This window comes from Echeneis naucrates, chromosome 22, assembly GCF_900963305.1.
Source record: "Echeneis naucrates chromosome 22, fEcheNa1.1, whole genome shotgun sequence".
Taxonomy (NCBI): domain Eukaryota; kingdom Metazoa; phylum Chordata; class Actinopteri; order Carangiformes; family Echeneidae; genus Echeneis; species Echeneis naucrates.
This window is the reverse complement of record NC_042532.1, coordinates 16,321,124-16,336,052: the sequence shown is the minus strand read 5'-3', so window position 1 is coordinate 16,336,052 and position 14,929 is coordinate 16,321,124. Positions and strand designations below refer to the sequence as shown.

General features: G+C 42.8%; 1 protein-coding gene across 3 annotated transcripts in view; it reads left to right on the top strand.

Moving 5' to 3' along the window:
- tnika (TRAF2 and NCK interacting kinase a) overlaps positions 1-13,372 on the top strand; it is a 53,663-nt gene extending 40,291 nt beyond the window's left edge. For 2 of the 3 annotated variants that reach the window (XM_029494460.1, XM_029494459.1), the window contains exons 15-32: positions 1,561-1,725; positions 2,201-2,485; positions 2,924-3,030; positions 3,238-3,353; positions 3,925-4,022; positions 5,073-5,141; positions 5,647-5,753; positions 5,983-6,085; positions 6,220-6,369; positions 6,641-6,740; positions 6,865-7,035; positions 7,149-7,292; positions 7,559-7,693; positions 8,080-8,180; positions 8,310-8,459; positions 10,208-10,367; positions 11,198-11,337; positions 11,750-13,372. In XM_029494460.1, the coding sequence (XP_029350320.1) occupies positions 1,561-1,725; positions 2,201-2,485; positions 2,924-3,030; positions 3,238-3,353; positions 3,925-4,022; positions 5,073-5,141; positions 5,647-5,753; positions 5,983-6,085; positions 6,220-6,369; positions 6,641-6,740; positions 6,865-7,035; positions 7,149-7,292; positions 7,559-7,693; positions 8,080-8,180; positions 8,310-8,459; positions 10,208-10,367; positions 11,198-11,337; positions 11,750-11,833 (2,385 nt within the window). In that variant the 3' untranslated portion in view covers positions 11,834-13,372. Of the gene's footprint in view, positions 1-1,560; positions 1,726-2,200; positions 2,486-2,923; positions 3,031-3,237; positions 3,354-3,924; positions 4,023-4,186; positions 4,211-5,072; positions 5,142-5,646; positions 5,754-5,982; positions 6,086-6,219; positions 6,370-6,640; positions 6,741-6,864; positions 7,036-7,148; positions 7,293-7,558; positions 7,694-8,079; positions 8,181-8,309; positions 8,460-10,207; positions 10,368-11,197; positions 11,338-11,749 lie in introns of all 3 variants that reach the window. The other variant, XM_029494461.1, reaches the window with a different exon arrangement.
- Positions 13,373-14,929: the final 1,557 nt, after the last annotated feature.

Genomic DNA, 14,929 nt, shown 5'->3' with positions numbered 1-14,929 from the left:
GCCTCTAGACATATTGAAGTCCATGTCATCGGGGGAAACCCACCCATACCGACTTCCCCAATAGGTTAGTCAACTAGTCAATCACATCCTGAACTGGTGATGGGTGATAGCCAAGTGGTGGTGGGATCCCTCTAACCAACCTGGATCCTCAGAGTATGCCCTTTGTCCTCCACATGCTCCTCCTCTTCTTCTTTCTCTCTGTCCTCTCTATGCCTAGATGCAGCTGTGGTCATACTTATTAACTTCCCTCCTACAATCTCGACAATGGCAGAAAGCTTTTGGGTGGGAGGCTTGTGGCAAATCCAAATGATGGAGTCCACCCAAAAGGTTTTTCCTCTGTTAAGGGATCTTTTAATAGTAATTTCTCTTTCTCTTGTAGGTCAGTTGATGTTTATGCTAACCTGAATGGCGTTCTGCTTCCACAGATCAAACGCCATTTCAATCGCAGATGTTTCTCCCGAATAACTGAATGTTTCTTTCCCCTCGGTGCTTCGTTCTTCCCATGGGAAATATTCACAAAGTATTCGGGAACTTTTCTGCTGCAATAGATTTTAGAGTTGCCTCATTGTAGTTGATTCGCTAGAAGACAACTAACAAAGATCGAAGGCATGATGCAGTATGGTTATACCTGTTCTGACCCAAATCATCTGTCATTTTGAATAATCCTACTAGATCATGAGCTCATGCACAGTTACAGAAAGCCTCTCAAGGAGGATAGTTTTCACAGGGCAAGCATTTTTGCCTTGGACCTATTGGCACTATGCCCTGCTGAACCATGGCATTAAATTTCTACAGACCTCTGAGCAGATTCTTTAGAACAGAAAGTGGGATTCAGGCAGCCCAGGGGTATTCCTCGGAGCAGACTATCTGAGAATTTGCTAACTCTCCACACACAGATATTCAGGGTGTGTCGGTGTTGACATGCAGGCACATGGCCAAAAAGTTGGTGGAAACACGGTTCAGGCAAACATGGTTTTATTTTGTGTCACTAGCACCTCTGCGGGTATTCAAATCAATTAATGTAGTTTAACTATGGTGTAGTTTTTGACCTTTCCTCAACAGCCATCAGACATTCTTGCTCCTCAGGTGAAAGGGGAACATGGGAACAGAGAATATTGAATTAGACTGAGAAAACAAAGAACAGCTAAACATGGCATGTATCAAAGGCATTGTGCACCTTCTTGGCACCTGCAGTCTGCCAGTTTAGTTTTCGGCAACCATTTCTGTGGAAATCTGGGCTTGGCTCTATTATGCAGTTCCTCAGAAAGAGGCGGGCCAGCTAATTAAGCCCAGTGGATTGTTTTTATGAGCTTTTAAGATGTCTGCACTGTCATGTTTTTTTTTTTCTATGACTTTATAACATGCAGCTACAGGCCCAATTGCATAGACAGTCATCAACGCTCCATCAAGGCAGTTACATTCCACGTTGTGTCCCATAAAGCTGAGCGATGCAAAGATAGTCTGGTGGCTTGTGCGTACTGATGCATGGAGGGGCATGCGTGGTGGTTGGTTGTCCTGAGTGCTGGGTTGTGAGTGACGGTGGTATGTGACCTCTCCCAGGTGGAGGAGCGATCTAAGCTCAACAGACAGAGCTCCCCAGCCTTGCAGCACAAAGTGTCCAACCGCATCTCCGACCCCTCCCTCCCTCCCCGCTCCGAGTCCTTCAGCAGCGGGGGCATGCAGCCCGCCCGCACCCCACCCATCCACCGCTCCATCGAACCACAGGTGTGTGTGTATGTGTGTGTGGAAAAAGCAGCGGTGAAAATGTTCCTTTTGACAAGTATTTCCCCACGAACATTCACAAACTTGTCTACTTTTTTCCAGCCTCTGTGCCTTTTCTTTGAAAGTTCATTGCTCAATATCAGTCCCCTTTTTTTTCACCTAAATCCATTTTCTGTCACTCTCCTTTCTTCCTCACAATTCTCCCTTTTCATTATTCTTTCCTTTATTCTTCTATCATTGCTTCCTTTTCTTTTTCTCTTCTTTATCAAACTTATTTTCTCCTTTTTTGCCCTCAATTTGTGTCTCATGTCTTTTCTCTAAACCACATATCATCAAACTCTGTTTATTTTCCTCCTTTAATCTTTCTAATAATCTTTCCCCCTCACCTCCTCATGTCCATGCCTGTCATGCTCAAACTGCACTATACTGGACTTGTTCCCTTCATGTGGTCCTCTCCCTCTCCCTCTCGGCCCCTCAGATGGCCCACCTGGTCCCAGTGAAGACCCACTCCAGCTCTATGTCTGGCTCTCAGTCTCTGCAGGACCAAACTGGTTCGGCACTGAGTGAAGGCATCAGCGTGGGGTCGCCCACGCCCGAGATGCCCCGACAGAACTCGGACCCCACTTCGGACACCCCAGGCCCCCCAGTCCGCATCGCTGGTAGGGAGGAACGAGATCGGGAACGGGAGAGAGATAGGGACCGGGACAGGACAGCCTGGCTGAGAGAGGAAGATATTCCACCAAAGGTCAGAGAATCACAATCAGTAAGGAAGACTTCAATATTTTCCCAAACTAACAACATTCACCAAATATGTCGATCATTTATGCAATTTATTATTTTGGTGTGCATTTGCATTGTCTCATGGTGCTAATACTGCTATTCCAGGGCAGGGCTGGCTGGCTGGGTCAAACTTTAATGTATAATACATCGGTAATGCTTTAACTTGCACTGTGTTATGTCCTTTAGTACAGTGATGTGGACGGAAAAGAAGCCTGGCATATTTTGACTGTTGACTTAGAAAATACAAACAGTGAAACACGCCCTGATTTGAATTCCACCGTTGGCATTCGTAACCAATATATGTCAGTCAGAATAAGCTAGCTTAATTAATTAAACAATGCCATAGATACTCTGCTCTTGCTCTGCACTCCTTGCTTGAACCGCCATGACCTTCCATCTATGTGTATTTGTGTGTACCCAGGTCCCACAGAGAACCACTTCCATTTCTCCAGCCCTGGTCAGGAAGAATTCCCCTAATGGAGGAGTTGGTCTGGGCCCTCGCACAGGCTCTCAGCTCATACGGGCCAGGTAAAGCCCACACCTCTGAAGTCTGTTTTTTTTTTTTTTTTTTTTGGTGTGATTTTTGTATAAATTCATTGCAATGTTCTAATATAAACTCTATATTGAAGATAATTATGGACATATATATATAATGCTGTTGCCAACACAAGAAGTCCTACTTCGAACCAGGCGGCTATTTAAATAAAAAAAAAAACAACATTATTTTATTTCCAGTAACCCAGACCTGCGGCGCTCAGAACTCTCTCTGGACGCCATGCTGCAAAGAACCTCCTCCAACTCCTCATCTTCCTCCTCCCCTTCATCTCAGGGAGGCTCAGCCGAGAGGAGAGGTGCGAACACACGTTCTCGCAAACCAACAAAAACACAACTACACAGAGCTAAGCTAGGCAAATCCGCCGTTGCCCTTGCATGTAGAAAATGTAAAAACAGCCATGTGTAGTGTGCATGCCTCTCTTGTGCAAGTTCAGACAGGGAACTCATAAATATCCACATACCCTAACGCATTTCATCAGCGGGACATTGTCAGTCGCAGTTCTGCTCTGATCAACCTGTCAGACGTACTGCGTCGCTCTCAGCCTCCAAAGGGACAGGAGAGGGAGATAGAGAGCGGTGTTGAGGGATATGTCAAACACCAGTCCAGGGGGATTTCTAAGATATGCATGGAGCTCCCTCTGACAAACACATGGCAGCATTATGTTGGGACGAATATTCCTTCATGTTTGTTGGTTATTCTTATTTTATAGTGATGCTAAAAAAAAAAAGGGGTGGGGGGGGGCAGGTAAAAAAAATGGCACAAACAAGTTGAGATCATTTTTACTCACCATTTTGTGCGATTATGTCGAATCATGTTTGTCTGCAGTTTATAGATGAAATGTTTTACGTACTATGTTGTCCTGATAGGTCAACCCAAGCAGCAAGTATCCCCTCCAGGAGCCAATCAGGAGGCAAAGCCCTCCAAGGAGGAGGGCCGTGAATCAGCCAGACCCAGCAGACCTGCAGTGAGTCACACAATGCAGATGTACACATTAACTTTTCTATCAGAGCAATCTCCTCTCTGGGAATCTTCCAGGGGTCTCTTCCGCTATTCATCAGCTTCTCTCTTGCTCTCGTTCTCTCCTCCTTTATTTTTCTCCCTCTCTCATTTCCTCCTTTCTTTCTTCAGAGCTATAGGAAAGCCATAGATGAGGTCAGTGACACTCGAGTGCCCTTCCTTTTATCCCAGTTTTCCTTTTGCCTCGAGCATCAGAGCCCCTCTTTATACCTTGGCATGGTGGAATTAGATTCTGAAGACGACAAACATTACGCTAACTTTAGCTTTGATATATCAGGGTGAAACGGCGTTTGGCAGTGCATGTGTTATTCTACATGTATACCTGTGAGAGTGTATGTGGATGCGTGTTTGTGCTGCGTGTACGAATGCACATGTTCCTGTGTGTGTGTGTGTGCGTGCGTGTGTGAACCTGAACTGTCAAACACCTGAACAATCTCCTTTCCTGTTTCTCTGTTATCACGGTTACTGGTCAGGAGGAGCTGGTAAGCCTACCGTGTATGATGGTCCTCCTGCCCCCCCCCCCTTACCACCCCTCACCCATCTGCATGATTTTGGTCTGATCTATCGACTGGGTTGAATGAGGAAGGGAGGGCGGGAGGGAGGAGCTGCGGGCCGGTTGGCATGGGGATGATCGGTAGAGCGGGTGCAGATTGATGCTGCACTCCAGTACACCAATTCCGCTCATGAGCCTCTCTTTTCATAGAAAGAAATTTGGCTGCTGATGAATGGAAGTGCTCATCTTTGACCACTCCTAAAATCTGAGCCTTGCTAAGATGAAAAGTGGTCTCAGATCCGCATTCTTGTTCCAGGCAACCTGTTTTTACAGGCCTAGATGCTTGTGTGGCAAAACAATCAATTGTCTTCTTGTGATGGCGCTGATGGTTTGTCCTATTCTTTGCCCCTCTCTGGTTTCACCATCCTTGTACGTAATTTTGGTTCCTGGTGATACAGATCTGAATGACTTGGCTCGCTTCTCTTCTTCTGCCCCTTTTTAAAGGACCTAAGTGCATTGGCTAAGGAGCTCAGAGAACTAAGGGTAGAGGAGGGCAGCAGACCTCCAGTCAAGGTATGATGAAATTTCTAATAATGAAAAGCGTGAGCGGAGACTGTTGGCATATTTACTTGACAATAATAGCAAATGTCAACAAAAGACTGCAGTAATCCAATCCAGGTCTAAAAATAGAGTGACTGAGAAAAACAACAAACTAAAGTTAAAAGAATTTTTGACACCAAACACACAATGTCACAGAGACACTCAGGATAGTTTTGATTTAAATTGTTGATTCTGTGAATTTCAGAATCAGAATCTTTTTTTTTTTGCTAAATTATGATAAAACTCATATTTATTGCCTGGCCAAGAAATCCTACACAATTCTCAACAGCCAAAGACTGATCTAATGTGCCCTGATATGTTATATGTATGTATCTATCAGTAATTGCTAATTGCGCTGATAAATGCTGATTTGGAAACCTGAGAACTAATATAGTGACAACAACGATTCTTTTTTTTTTTTAAGTTTCATTTTATTGGGTTATTTATTTATTTATTTTATTTTTTTGCGATGATGAAGGTGACTGACTACTCGTCCTCAAGTGAAGAATCGGAGAGCAGTGACGAGGACGGGGAGACAGTGGGACATGATGGGACTGTTGCTGTTAGTGACATCCCTCGCATCATGTAAGTTGTGCTTTTTGTTCTGTTTTTTTTTTTGTTTTTGTTTTTTTTTTTTCTATTTTTATTTCTTTCTCTCTCCTGTTCTTTTTTTTTTTTTTATGAAGGTGAACCAGTCAGTGGTTATTTATGCTGAGATCTGCATGTCTGTGGATTGTGCACCATGCCAATAACTTGGCGTTGTAAATATTGAAGTCTGTGCCTGCTCTTCTTTGTGCGTTTCCGTTTGTTGTAGGCCAGCGGTGCAGAGCAGTGGCGAGTCGTATGGAGGGCTGACAGAGGACTCCCTGGGAGATGCCTATAATAGCTCCAAGGACGGCACTCTAGTGATGAGAGAGGTGATGAATACACGCACACACTGTCTCGTGCACATGCGCGCACACACACACGTATATTTTTACTCCGAATTCTCCTCCACTATTGTATTCTACCTTCCCTGTTTTTCTCATCCCTTTCTTTTTTTGCCTCTCAGGCAGAGGAGAGGAGGAGAGGTAGCCACACTGAAAGCAACGGGTTTGGGAATCACAGTAACCATGGAAACCTCCCTGACCTGGTCCAGCAGAGCAACTCTCCCTCAGCCACACCCACCACGGCCCTGCAGGAACTTGGCGACATGGCTGAGGTCAGACATGCACACGGTCAAACCTTTTCTATTCATAGACCTGAAACGTGAGTGGAATTAATACCGTGCATATAAAAAGATTTAGAATAACTCTTAAATAGGTTTTAAAAGGTCCATTATTGTATAAAGTGAGATTTCATTGTAAAGCAGGTTTTGTTGCTGTTAACACCGTCAAAGTATGAACCCTCTTAGTCCACGGAAAAATCCACAAAGCCCATATTCAGAAAGTGACCTTACATATTAATTACTCAATCACCCTTGTGTCTTACAGTTTGGTTTGGGTGGGTCCAAAGCATCCTTTACCCCATTCGTTGACCCGCGTGTCTATCAAACATCCCCGAGTGAAAATGAATGTGAGAACTCAGCAGCAGGTAAGAAAAACCTGCAGAAGCTTTTAGCTGCCCATTTTAATAGCTTTTTTTTTTTTTTTTTTTGCTAAAATAGAATAAATAAAGCCACATATTTCTCTGTTTCTTTTTATTTGTGATACCTCAGCCATGTTTGCAAATGAGCTGCTGAGGCAGGAGCAGGCGAGACTACATGAAGCCAGAAAGATCTCTGTGGTCAACGTCAACCCGACTAATATCCGACCTCACAGTGACACACCCGAGATCCGCAAATACAAGAAGCGCTTCAACTCTGAGATCTTGTGTGCTGCACTCTGGGGTGAGACGGGAGTCTTTTTTGTCCTCGCCACACCAAAAGGAAAACTTCTCTCCTCAATATTCCCATTGCGTGCATGTTTCTCTGTCTCTTGACTCCCATACGTGTGTGTTTAGGTGTAAACCTGCTGGTGGGGACAGAAAACGGTCTGATGCTACTCGACCGAAGCGGACAGGGAAAAGTCTATAACCTGATCACCAGACGGCGCTTTCTCCAGATGGACGTGCTGGAGGGGCTAAATGTGCTCGTCACCATATCTGGCAAGTCTTACACACACACTCACAAATGCATGCACATAAACTGTAGCGCCTATCAAGCATATACTGTAGCACCTTACAATCACAGTCCCAGGAACGTAAAATCACAAGCCCAAGTCAGGTCGGTCACAATGTTTATAGTTGTGGTTGTGCCATTGTGCGTTATCCACTGCCAGACAGGATTCTGAATTCATCCGGGCTCATTTATTATGCCATTGCAATAAATTTGATCTCTTTTCTCTTTCGACTTGTGTTCCCCCTCTTTACAGGCAAAAAGAATAAGTTGCGTGTCTACTACTTGTCCTGGCTGAGGAACAGAATATTACACAACGATCCAGAAGTAGAAAAGAAGCAGGGTTGGATTACAGTTGGGGAGCTGGAAGGCTGCGTGCATTACAAAGTTGGTGAGGATTTGTTCGTATTTTTGTGTATGCGTGTATAGATAGAGGGGTTTTCTTTTTATTTGTAATATTCTGCGTCAAGGTAATGTGCACTATTTGTAGTAACATAAGCAAAATAATATGTTTCCTCTTATTTGTAGGTAATACATTATTCAAAACAAAGTTGCCTTGAAAGCAATTTTTTACTTCTATGAGGACCAAAGCTTAAAAATTGGTCTGCAAAGTCCTTCTTACTTTTCCTACCAGTTAGGAGACAGGAGACATGTACCTGGGCTTCTTGTAGGCGGAGACAATAAGGTTTATGGACATGTAATTAATTTTAAGAGGATATTTTTCCATCAGCATTTAATTTAATGCATCATAAAGTGTATGTGTTTCTACATTTCCAGTAAAATATGAGAGGATTAAGTTTCTGGTGATTGCTCTGAAGAACTCCGTGGAAATTTATGCCTGGGCTCCCAAACCCTACCATAAGTTCATGGCCTTCAAGGTATGGAAGTGAACACTTTATGTATACACTCAGAGTGACTTCTCATTTCGTTGCTGATTTCCTCCGTCACTCAGTCATCATCCTTTTGGTGCTAAGTATCCGACATCTTCCACTCTGTCTGCCTTTCAGTCATTCGCTGAGCTGCAGCACCGTCCTCAGCTGGTTGACCTGACGGTGGAGGAAGGTCAGAGGTTAAAAGTCATCTACGGCTCCAGCGTCGGCTTCCATGTCATTGACGTGGACTCGGGAAACCCTTACGACATCTACATCCCCTCACACGTACGTGCAGGACTGTGCGTTTGTTGTCTTTGTGCGTGTGTAACCTTTGTAGGTTACCTGATTTTTTTTCATTCTTTCATGCTACAGTCTGATTCTTATCCATGAGTGTGATCTCCCATGCGGACAGTATGACTCATGCAATACTTTTTCTGGAAAGATTATCGCCAAATTTGCAATTAAAAGATTAAAAGAGTGAAAAGCAATTAAGAGATTGATAACAGTTTTACTGCTTATATGGTCTTAGTTTTTGTTTTGTTTTGTTTTGCTTTTTTCTAAATATGGATCATTGGGCTTCTGTTTATCAAATCCCTGAATTGCTCTAATTATGGCGCACAGCAAAGTTCCTGCTGCAGCAAAGGTCATCCAAAGAGCATCCAGAGAGTCACTCAGTCACTCATGGAAAATAGACCATCAGCTCTTGTCCTGCTGCTTGCCAGAATGCGCATCAGTTTTGGTTCATGCATGCTGATTAGTTAGCGCCGTTGTGGTCTCTCAGCAAATGTAAACCACTGAATACAAATGTGACAACATGGGATTGCACGGTGCATTCAGCTCGATGGCCCATACTGCATTTGTTTGTGAACTGTGAGTGTGATTGTCTTCCTGCTTCAACCTTTCATCTTTGCTTCCTCTTTCTCTCTCTCTCTCTCTCTCTCTCTCTCTCTCTCTCTCTCTCTCTCTCTCTCTCCTGCCAACTTTTTCTCCTTCCAGTGTGCCAAAAAGATGAAGGTGACATCCTGCCATCCACCCTATAGACTAGATCGATAGCTCTTTAGTAAAACCCCATAGTGGACACACACAAGCTGCTACATTGTGTCTATGTACAGTGCGGTTCATTAGTGTAGAAATGAACGGGTAAACTTAGCTAGAGGTCGGTTTGGGTGAAAAAATTCATCTTACCCACAGCAGGCATCACATAACTCTGAAAAAACTAAAGCTGTGTTTACTACCAAGGGGGGGCTTGATCACGCTGAAGTCCCAACAAAAGAATTTGAAAGTAAAACATAAAGAATGCCTCACATTTATTAGAATTCTTCATTTCTTTCAGCCAATCTTAATTTCAAAGACCTCGCTTTACTCAAGTGCGGTCAGAGTGGCGCAGAATTGTATCAAAAAGTGCATTGTTTTTTGTGTGAATGCAGCTTCTCCTGGGCTAAGATGAGTTTCTTCACGACCTTATCGCTCATTTGTTGTGCCGAGACGATCCCTTGTTGTGCCCCTGAAGTATATAGTCTTGCGTCAAACATTATGATAGCGCTTTTGCTACAGAAAAAGCGGCTGGTCTCTGGGCTACACTTTGGATGAAGTGCACAGAATCACATTACGTATGTGTGTGTGTGTGTGTGTGTGTGTGTGTGTGAGTGTGTGACCACCATACCGTCCTCCTCTGATTTTATTTCTCTTGATTAAGGCCGGAGAAAAGTGCCGTAGTTTGTCTTTGCTCTTATTATGTGGAACGAGGCCTCTCGGGCAACAACGCAGAGTGTGAGCATCCTGATGTATTGATGCTCCTGGTATTTACCGGACTTGTCAGTGTTCACAAACTTGCCCTTTTAGAGGATTACAGAACACGAGCCTGTCCAAAATAGACCAAAAAAAAAAAAAAAAAGCCAGAGCCAGCCAAATTCTGTTGCATTAAATGCCTATGTTGAAACCTCTTACATATTTTAATGTGATGTAGATCATGATTAGATCTGTCACGTTACATTTAAGCCTGCAAATTGTGCGTGTGTGTTTGTCTGAATCAGATCCAGAGCCAGGTGACACCGCATGCCATCGTGGTGCTGCCTAAGACTGATGGAATGGAGATGCTGCTGTGTTACGAAGATGAGGGCGTCTACGTCAACACCTACGGTCGGATCACTAAGGATGTGGTGCTCCAGTGGGGAGAGATGCCTACCTCCGTTGGTAAGTCCCACCAATACCAGTACAATACAATAAGCGACTTGAATCGGCATACAAGACGGTGCTTTACTATTGTGCTGATTTGAGTGCCTGTTGCAACGCAAATAAAAATTGCTGCGAGGTATCTCAGAAATGAGCTTATGGGGGATTCATTTAGGCGTAATTTACATTCAGAATTTACTTTAATGGCTATTAACCGCCTTAGGGCCTTAGAGCTGCTTAACACCCAGCAGAAGAAAGAGACAGGAGCAGTGTGGTTTAAAAGTTAGAGAAGGGATATACATGGGCCTGAATAAATATAAAAAGAAAAAGTGAGGGAGTGAATAATAGGGAAAAGCAAGAAAATGACTGCAGTTTGAACAGAAAATACAATTTAAATCTTCTTTGTTTCACTGCCCTTGTGTGGGCTTATGTGGTATTACAACTTTTAAAGTTACCTCAATCTAGACGAGTGCTGCCGCGTCCAGATTCTACACTGTGCATGTTGTCACACGTTGTTATGGAAAGAGTTATTTTATGCCTTTGAGATAGAAAAATAACATCCCATGAATTGATAGGCAAGGTTCAAGTGTAATTTCAGCAAGCTTAATCTGATTTACTGGAGCGTCACCATGTTTGAACAGCTCCACTTCAGCAGTCAAGAGTAATGGGAGGAAAGAGAGACTCGTTCAAAAGTAAGATAGATCATCGCGTTGTTACGGGATTCCTACAGCTTCCAAAAGAAGCAAAAGCATCAGTGATTAACTCCGACGTTGTGTTGTGTATTCACGTGCTTACAAAGGAACCAAATGATCTGTCGTCTAAAGTCATCAACATCTGTTTTTATTTTCCAGCCTACATCCATTCCAATCAGATAATGGGCTGGGGTGAGAAAGCCATCGAGATCCGCTCTGTTGAGACGGGTCACCTGGATGGAGTCTTTATGCACAAGAGAGCTCAGAGACTTAAGTTCCTCTGTGAGCGGAACGACAAGGTAAACCGGCCGGTCTTCTTTTGCGATTTAACTGTCTGCAACACTTGGAAGTTATTGTCGGACGCGACAAACAAGAAAGATGACCTCAATTTGTTTGTGTCTCGTCTGTGTTCAAAATGAGTCATTCTCACTTCCGCACATGGACATGCGCACACAGCACATGCAATTTAAAAGACATGATTCTCAGCATGTCGTCTGAGAATGTTCAGGTTTAACAGCACAATATCAGCCAACACTGCGCTTAAATATGCTTCAAATACATGAAAATAATGCACTTAGTTGTCTCCTATTAGTGCTGTTTATTTCCTAAAATAACATTTTAGAGGACGTTTAAGGAATGATAATAATGAGGTATAAATGATACAAAAGCTGCTGTTAAATATATAAATATTCTCTCTCTCTCTCCGTCTAGGTATTCTTTGCATCAGTGCGTTCAGGAGGTAGCAGCCAAGTTTTCTTCATGACCCTCAACAGAAACTCTATGATGAACTGGTGATGGCTCCTCCCACAGTCCACTTCCTGCCTCACTCTCCCACCGGCCAGCGCGGCGACCCAGATTTGGCCCACAGCACATCTCACAAGTGAACCCGACTGCCCGAGAGGCCACAAGAGAACTCTTTTAACACTGGAGAGACTAAAATTGTGTAGAGAAAGAAAAAATAAACAAGTTATTGTAGACATAAACAACAAAGGCCTGGTCTAAAATGAAGAGACGTGTCACCCTCAATCATGTCGGGTCATACAGAAGCCATCGCTACTCTACTGACTGGCAAACTGGTGCCACTGACTTTCCAAATATTCTCTCCTGACCTTCTTTCTATGTCTGTCTGTAACCCCCCCCCCCCCCAACTCAATCTGTCTCATCTCTCCAAACAGTCCAGTGCATCCTTTATGTGTGTGCAACTGTAGTAAAATACACTTTATGCCCGCATACCTTCTGTCGCTCTTCTCCTTCCTTTTGTCCTTGCTTCTTAAACTTCTGCCCCTTCCCCTATTTCCTGCTTATCTCATCATCGAATACACCTATGTCCTCCAGTTTCCCTCCCTCCCTATCTGTCTTGTGTCGGCTGACTCCCCCTGAGAACTGCACCTCAAAGGAATGGAAGAAGAATAGGCGAATGAGATTTAATATAAATTCAAACGTATGTTTCTGAATATGACAGTGCAGGGAGGGCAGCTGAGAGATGACAAATCTACTCAGGACGTCGGTCCTAAAAGCAGACAGCCTGATTGATTTTCCTCCTCCTCCGTCAGTCCGCCTCATCCTCCTCCGCTTCCTCCTCTCCCCATTCTTTCGGGTTCTGAGTAAACTGAAATGTGATTTTTTTTGTGACTTTTTTTTTTTTTCTGTCTGTTCGATTGCATTTCTCTGATAGAGATGTGATGAGACTCTACGGTCACGGGGGGGTCGGAATAGTATGCAAAGATGATGTCTTTGTCCCTTTAAACTGAAATCACTTTCCACTCCACCTGTCAAGCCCGGTCATCATCACTCTTCTCTTCCTCTTTTCACTCTTTAAACTCTGAAGGTGCTGCATCAGATATACTGTAATATTAAATGAACAATGAGAGCGTCATTCTGTTCATTGTTTATTTTTTGTTTTTTCCTGTTTTTTTCTTTTTTTCTTCTTCTGTGTAACAGTTTGGAGTCAGTCAGTCAGTCTTTGAAGCTTGATGAAACGTACAGCACATGTGTCTCTGAAATCAGGAGTGTATGTTAATGTGTGAATGAATGCGTGCGCAACTCCGTGTGTGCTTGCATCTATGTGTGTGTGTGTTTGTGTGTGTGTGTGTGTGTCTTTGCCTTGATGTTGAAATGAGTCCCGTTCAAATCAAGTTGGAATCAAAGCGGGATGTAATGTCCACAAAATGTGGATTTGAGTAATTCTGTCTGTGTGTGAACTCCTACCTTAATGCGATCAAAGCAACACTGAGTGTGTTTACAAGCAGATTTACCATAGTATCTTCTTAATATGGAGTTAATGAGTTGGTGTATCTGAACACCATGCATTAAAAAAAAAAAAAAAAAAAAAAAGAGGCAATATCCATGGTTGATCTTTTTCACTCCCTCATTTTTTTAAATTTTATTTTATTTTTTGTATTTTTTTTTTTTTTTTTTTTTTTTTGGGGGGGGGGGTATGTTTCTGTTTCCTTTCAACACAGTAATGTTCTGGCTACTCACGTCCACAGCCAAAACCGCTGCAGGAGATATGCAGATGCATACAAAGAGCTTATGGGTACGACCTCCACAGGATATAGGCGGCTGTCACGAACATTTTGTGCACATCAAGGCGCTTGTCCTTGAAAGCTGTGATGTCCTTTTGAAACATTCTCCTCTCCTCTCCTCTCCTCATTGGGTCTTCTGATTTTGGCTCCTAACTGTTTGTACAGTGCCTGGCATGATGTAAGCAAATCTAAAATGAAGCCAAGAGATTATCACTCACATTATAATTAATCGTTATTTCTTGCCTATTACAGTTATTTGACACAGTTAATTTTCTTTTTTCTTTCTTTCTTTTTTGGTTTTGGGCTGCGTTTGTGTGTTGTTATCTAACTTTAACACATCGCTGATGTAATTTGTCTCTTCTAATAGAGATGCACATTAACATTGAGACATGTCTTATTCTTTGAAAGGAGTAGCTAAATATGGGATGACAAAACTTTGTCCATTTCTAAATATTTAGAACAAGTTGAAATCACGGATGCATATTTTGTTACATTGATAACACTATCAAGGGTTGGATGAATTTATGCTTACCAGAGCCTACAGTGGAAAAATAAAACAAACCATAAGATGGCACAAAAAAAAAAACAGACTCAATTCCCAAAATAAGCAATGATCCTGCAAAACAAAAACTTCTTCTATTAAAATTTTTTTCTTTTTCTTTTTTTTAAACATCCATGCAGTAGCTGTTTCTGCGGAGCTGCACGTTAGGTTCACTGATCTCTGTTAGAGGGAGCAGGCTAACATTTAGCAATAAAGAACCGAGCTGAAGAAGCCACCGTCTTCCCTGTGTGTGCACGCATGTGTGTGTGTGTGATTAATGAGCAAGTGTGAATGGGGCATTATTACTATGTTTGTCCATTGTGCAATTCACTCTTCCAATTGGGGGAAAAAATATGGTGATGGTCATTACACTGAGATCCCTCCTTTCAAAGACGAAACCACTGTATTCTTTATTCTGTTTCTTTCTTGTTTTCTTTACTTTGAAAGAGCATTACTAATGTCCTGTTTTGGGATTTATTTGTTTTGTAAAAGAGATGCTGTAAGAAAGAAATAAATGAAACTAGCGCATTATCCTTCTGGAATTGTGTGGGGGTTTTTTTTTTTTTTTTTTGGTTTTTTTTGTTGGTTTTTTGTGTGTGTGTGTGTGTGGATGTGATTGGGAGAACCTTCTTCTCTTTGGCAAGTGTGCACAAAGTAGGCCTCAACCCGCACTTTGTCCACTTTAAGTATATCATTAACAGCAAGTGAAACGGCTGCGCGTTTGTGTTTTTGTGTGTGCGTGTCTGTCTGTGACAAAAAAGAGGTGAGAGAATACAAGAACAAGAATGTCATTAATACCATCAAAAAAAACACATTTTATTATTC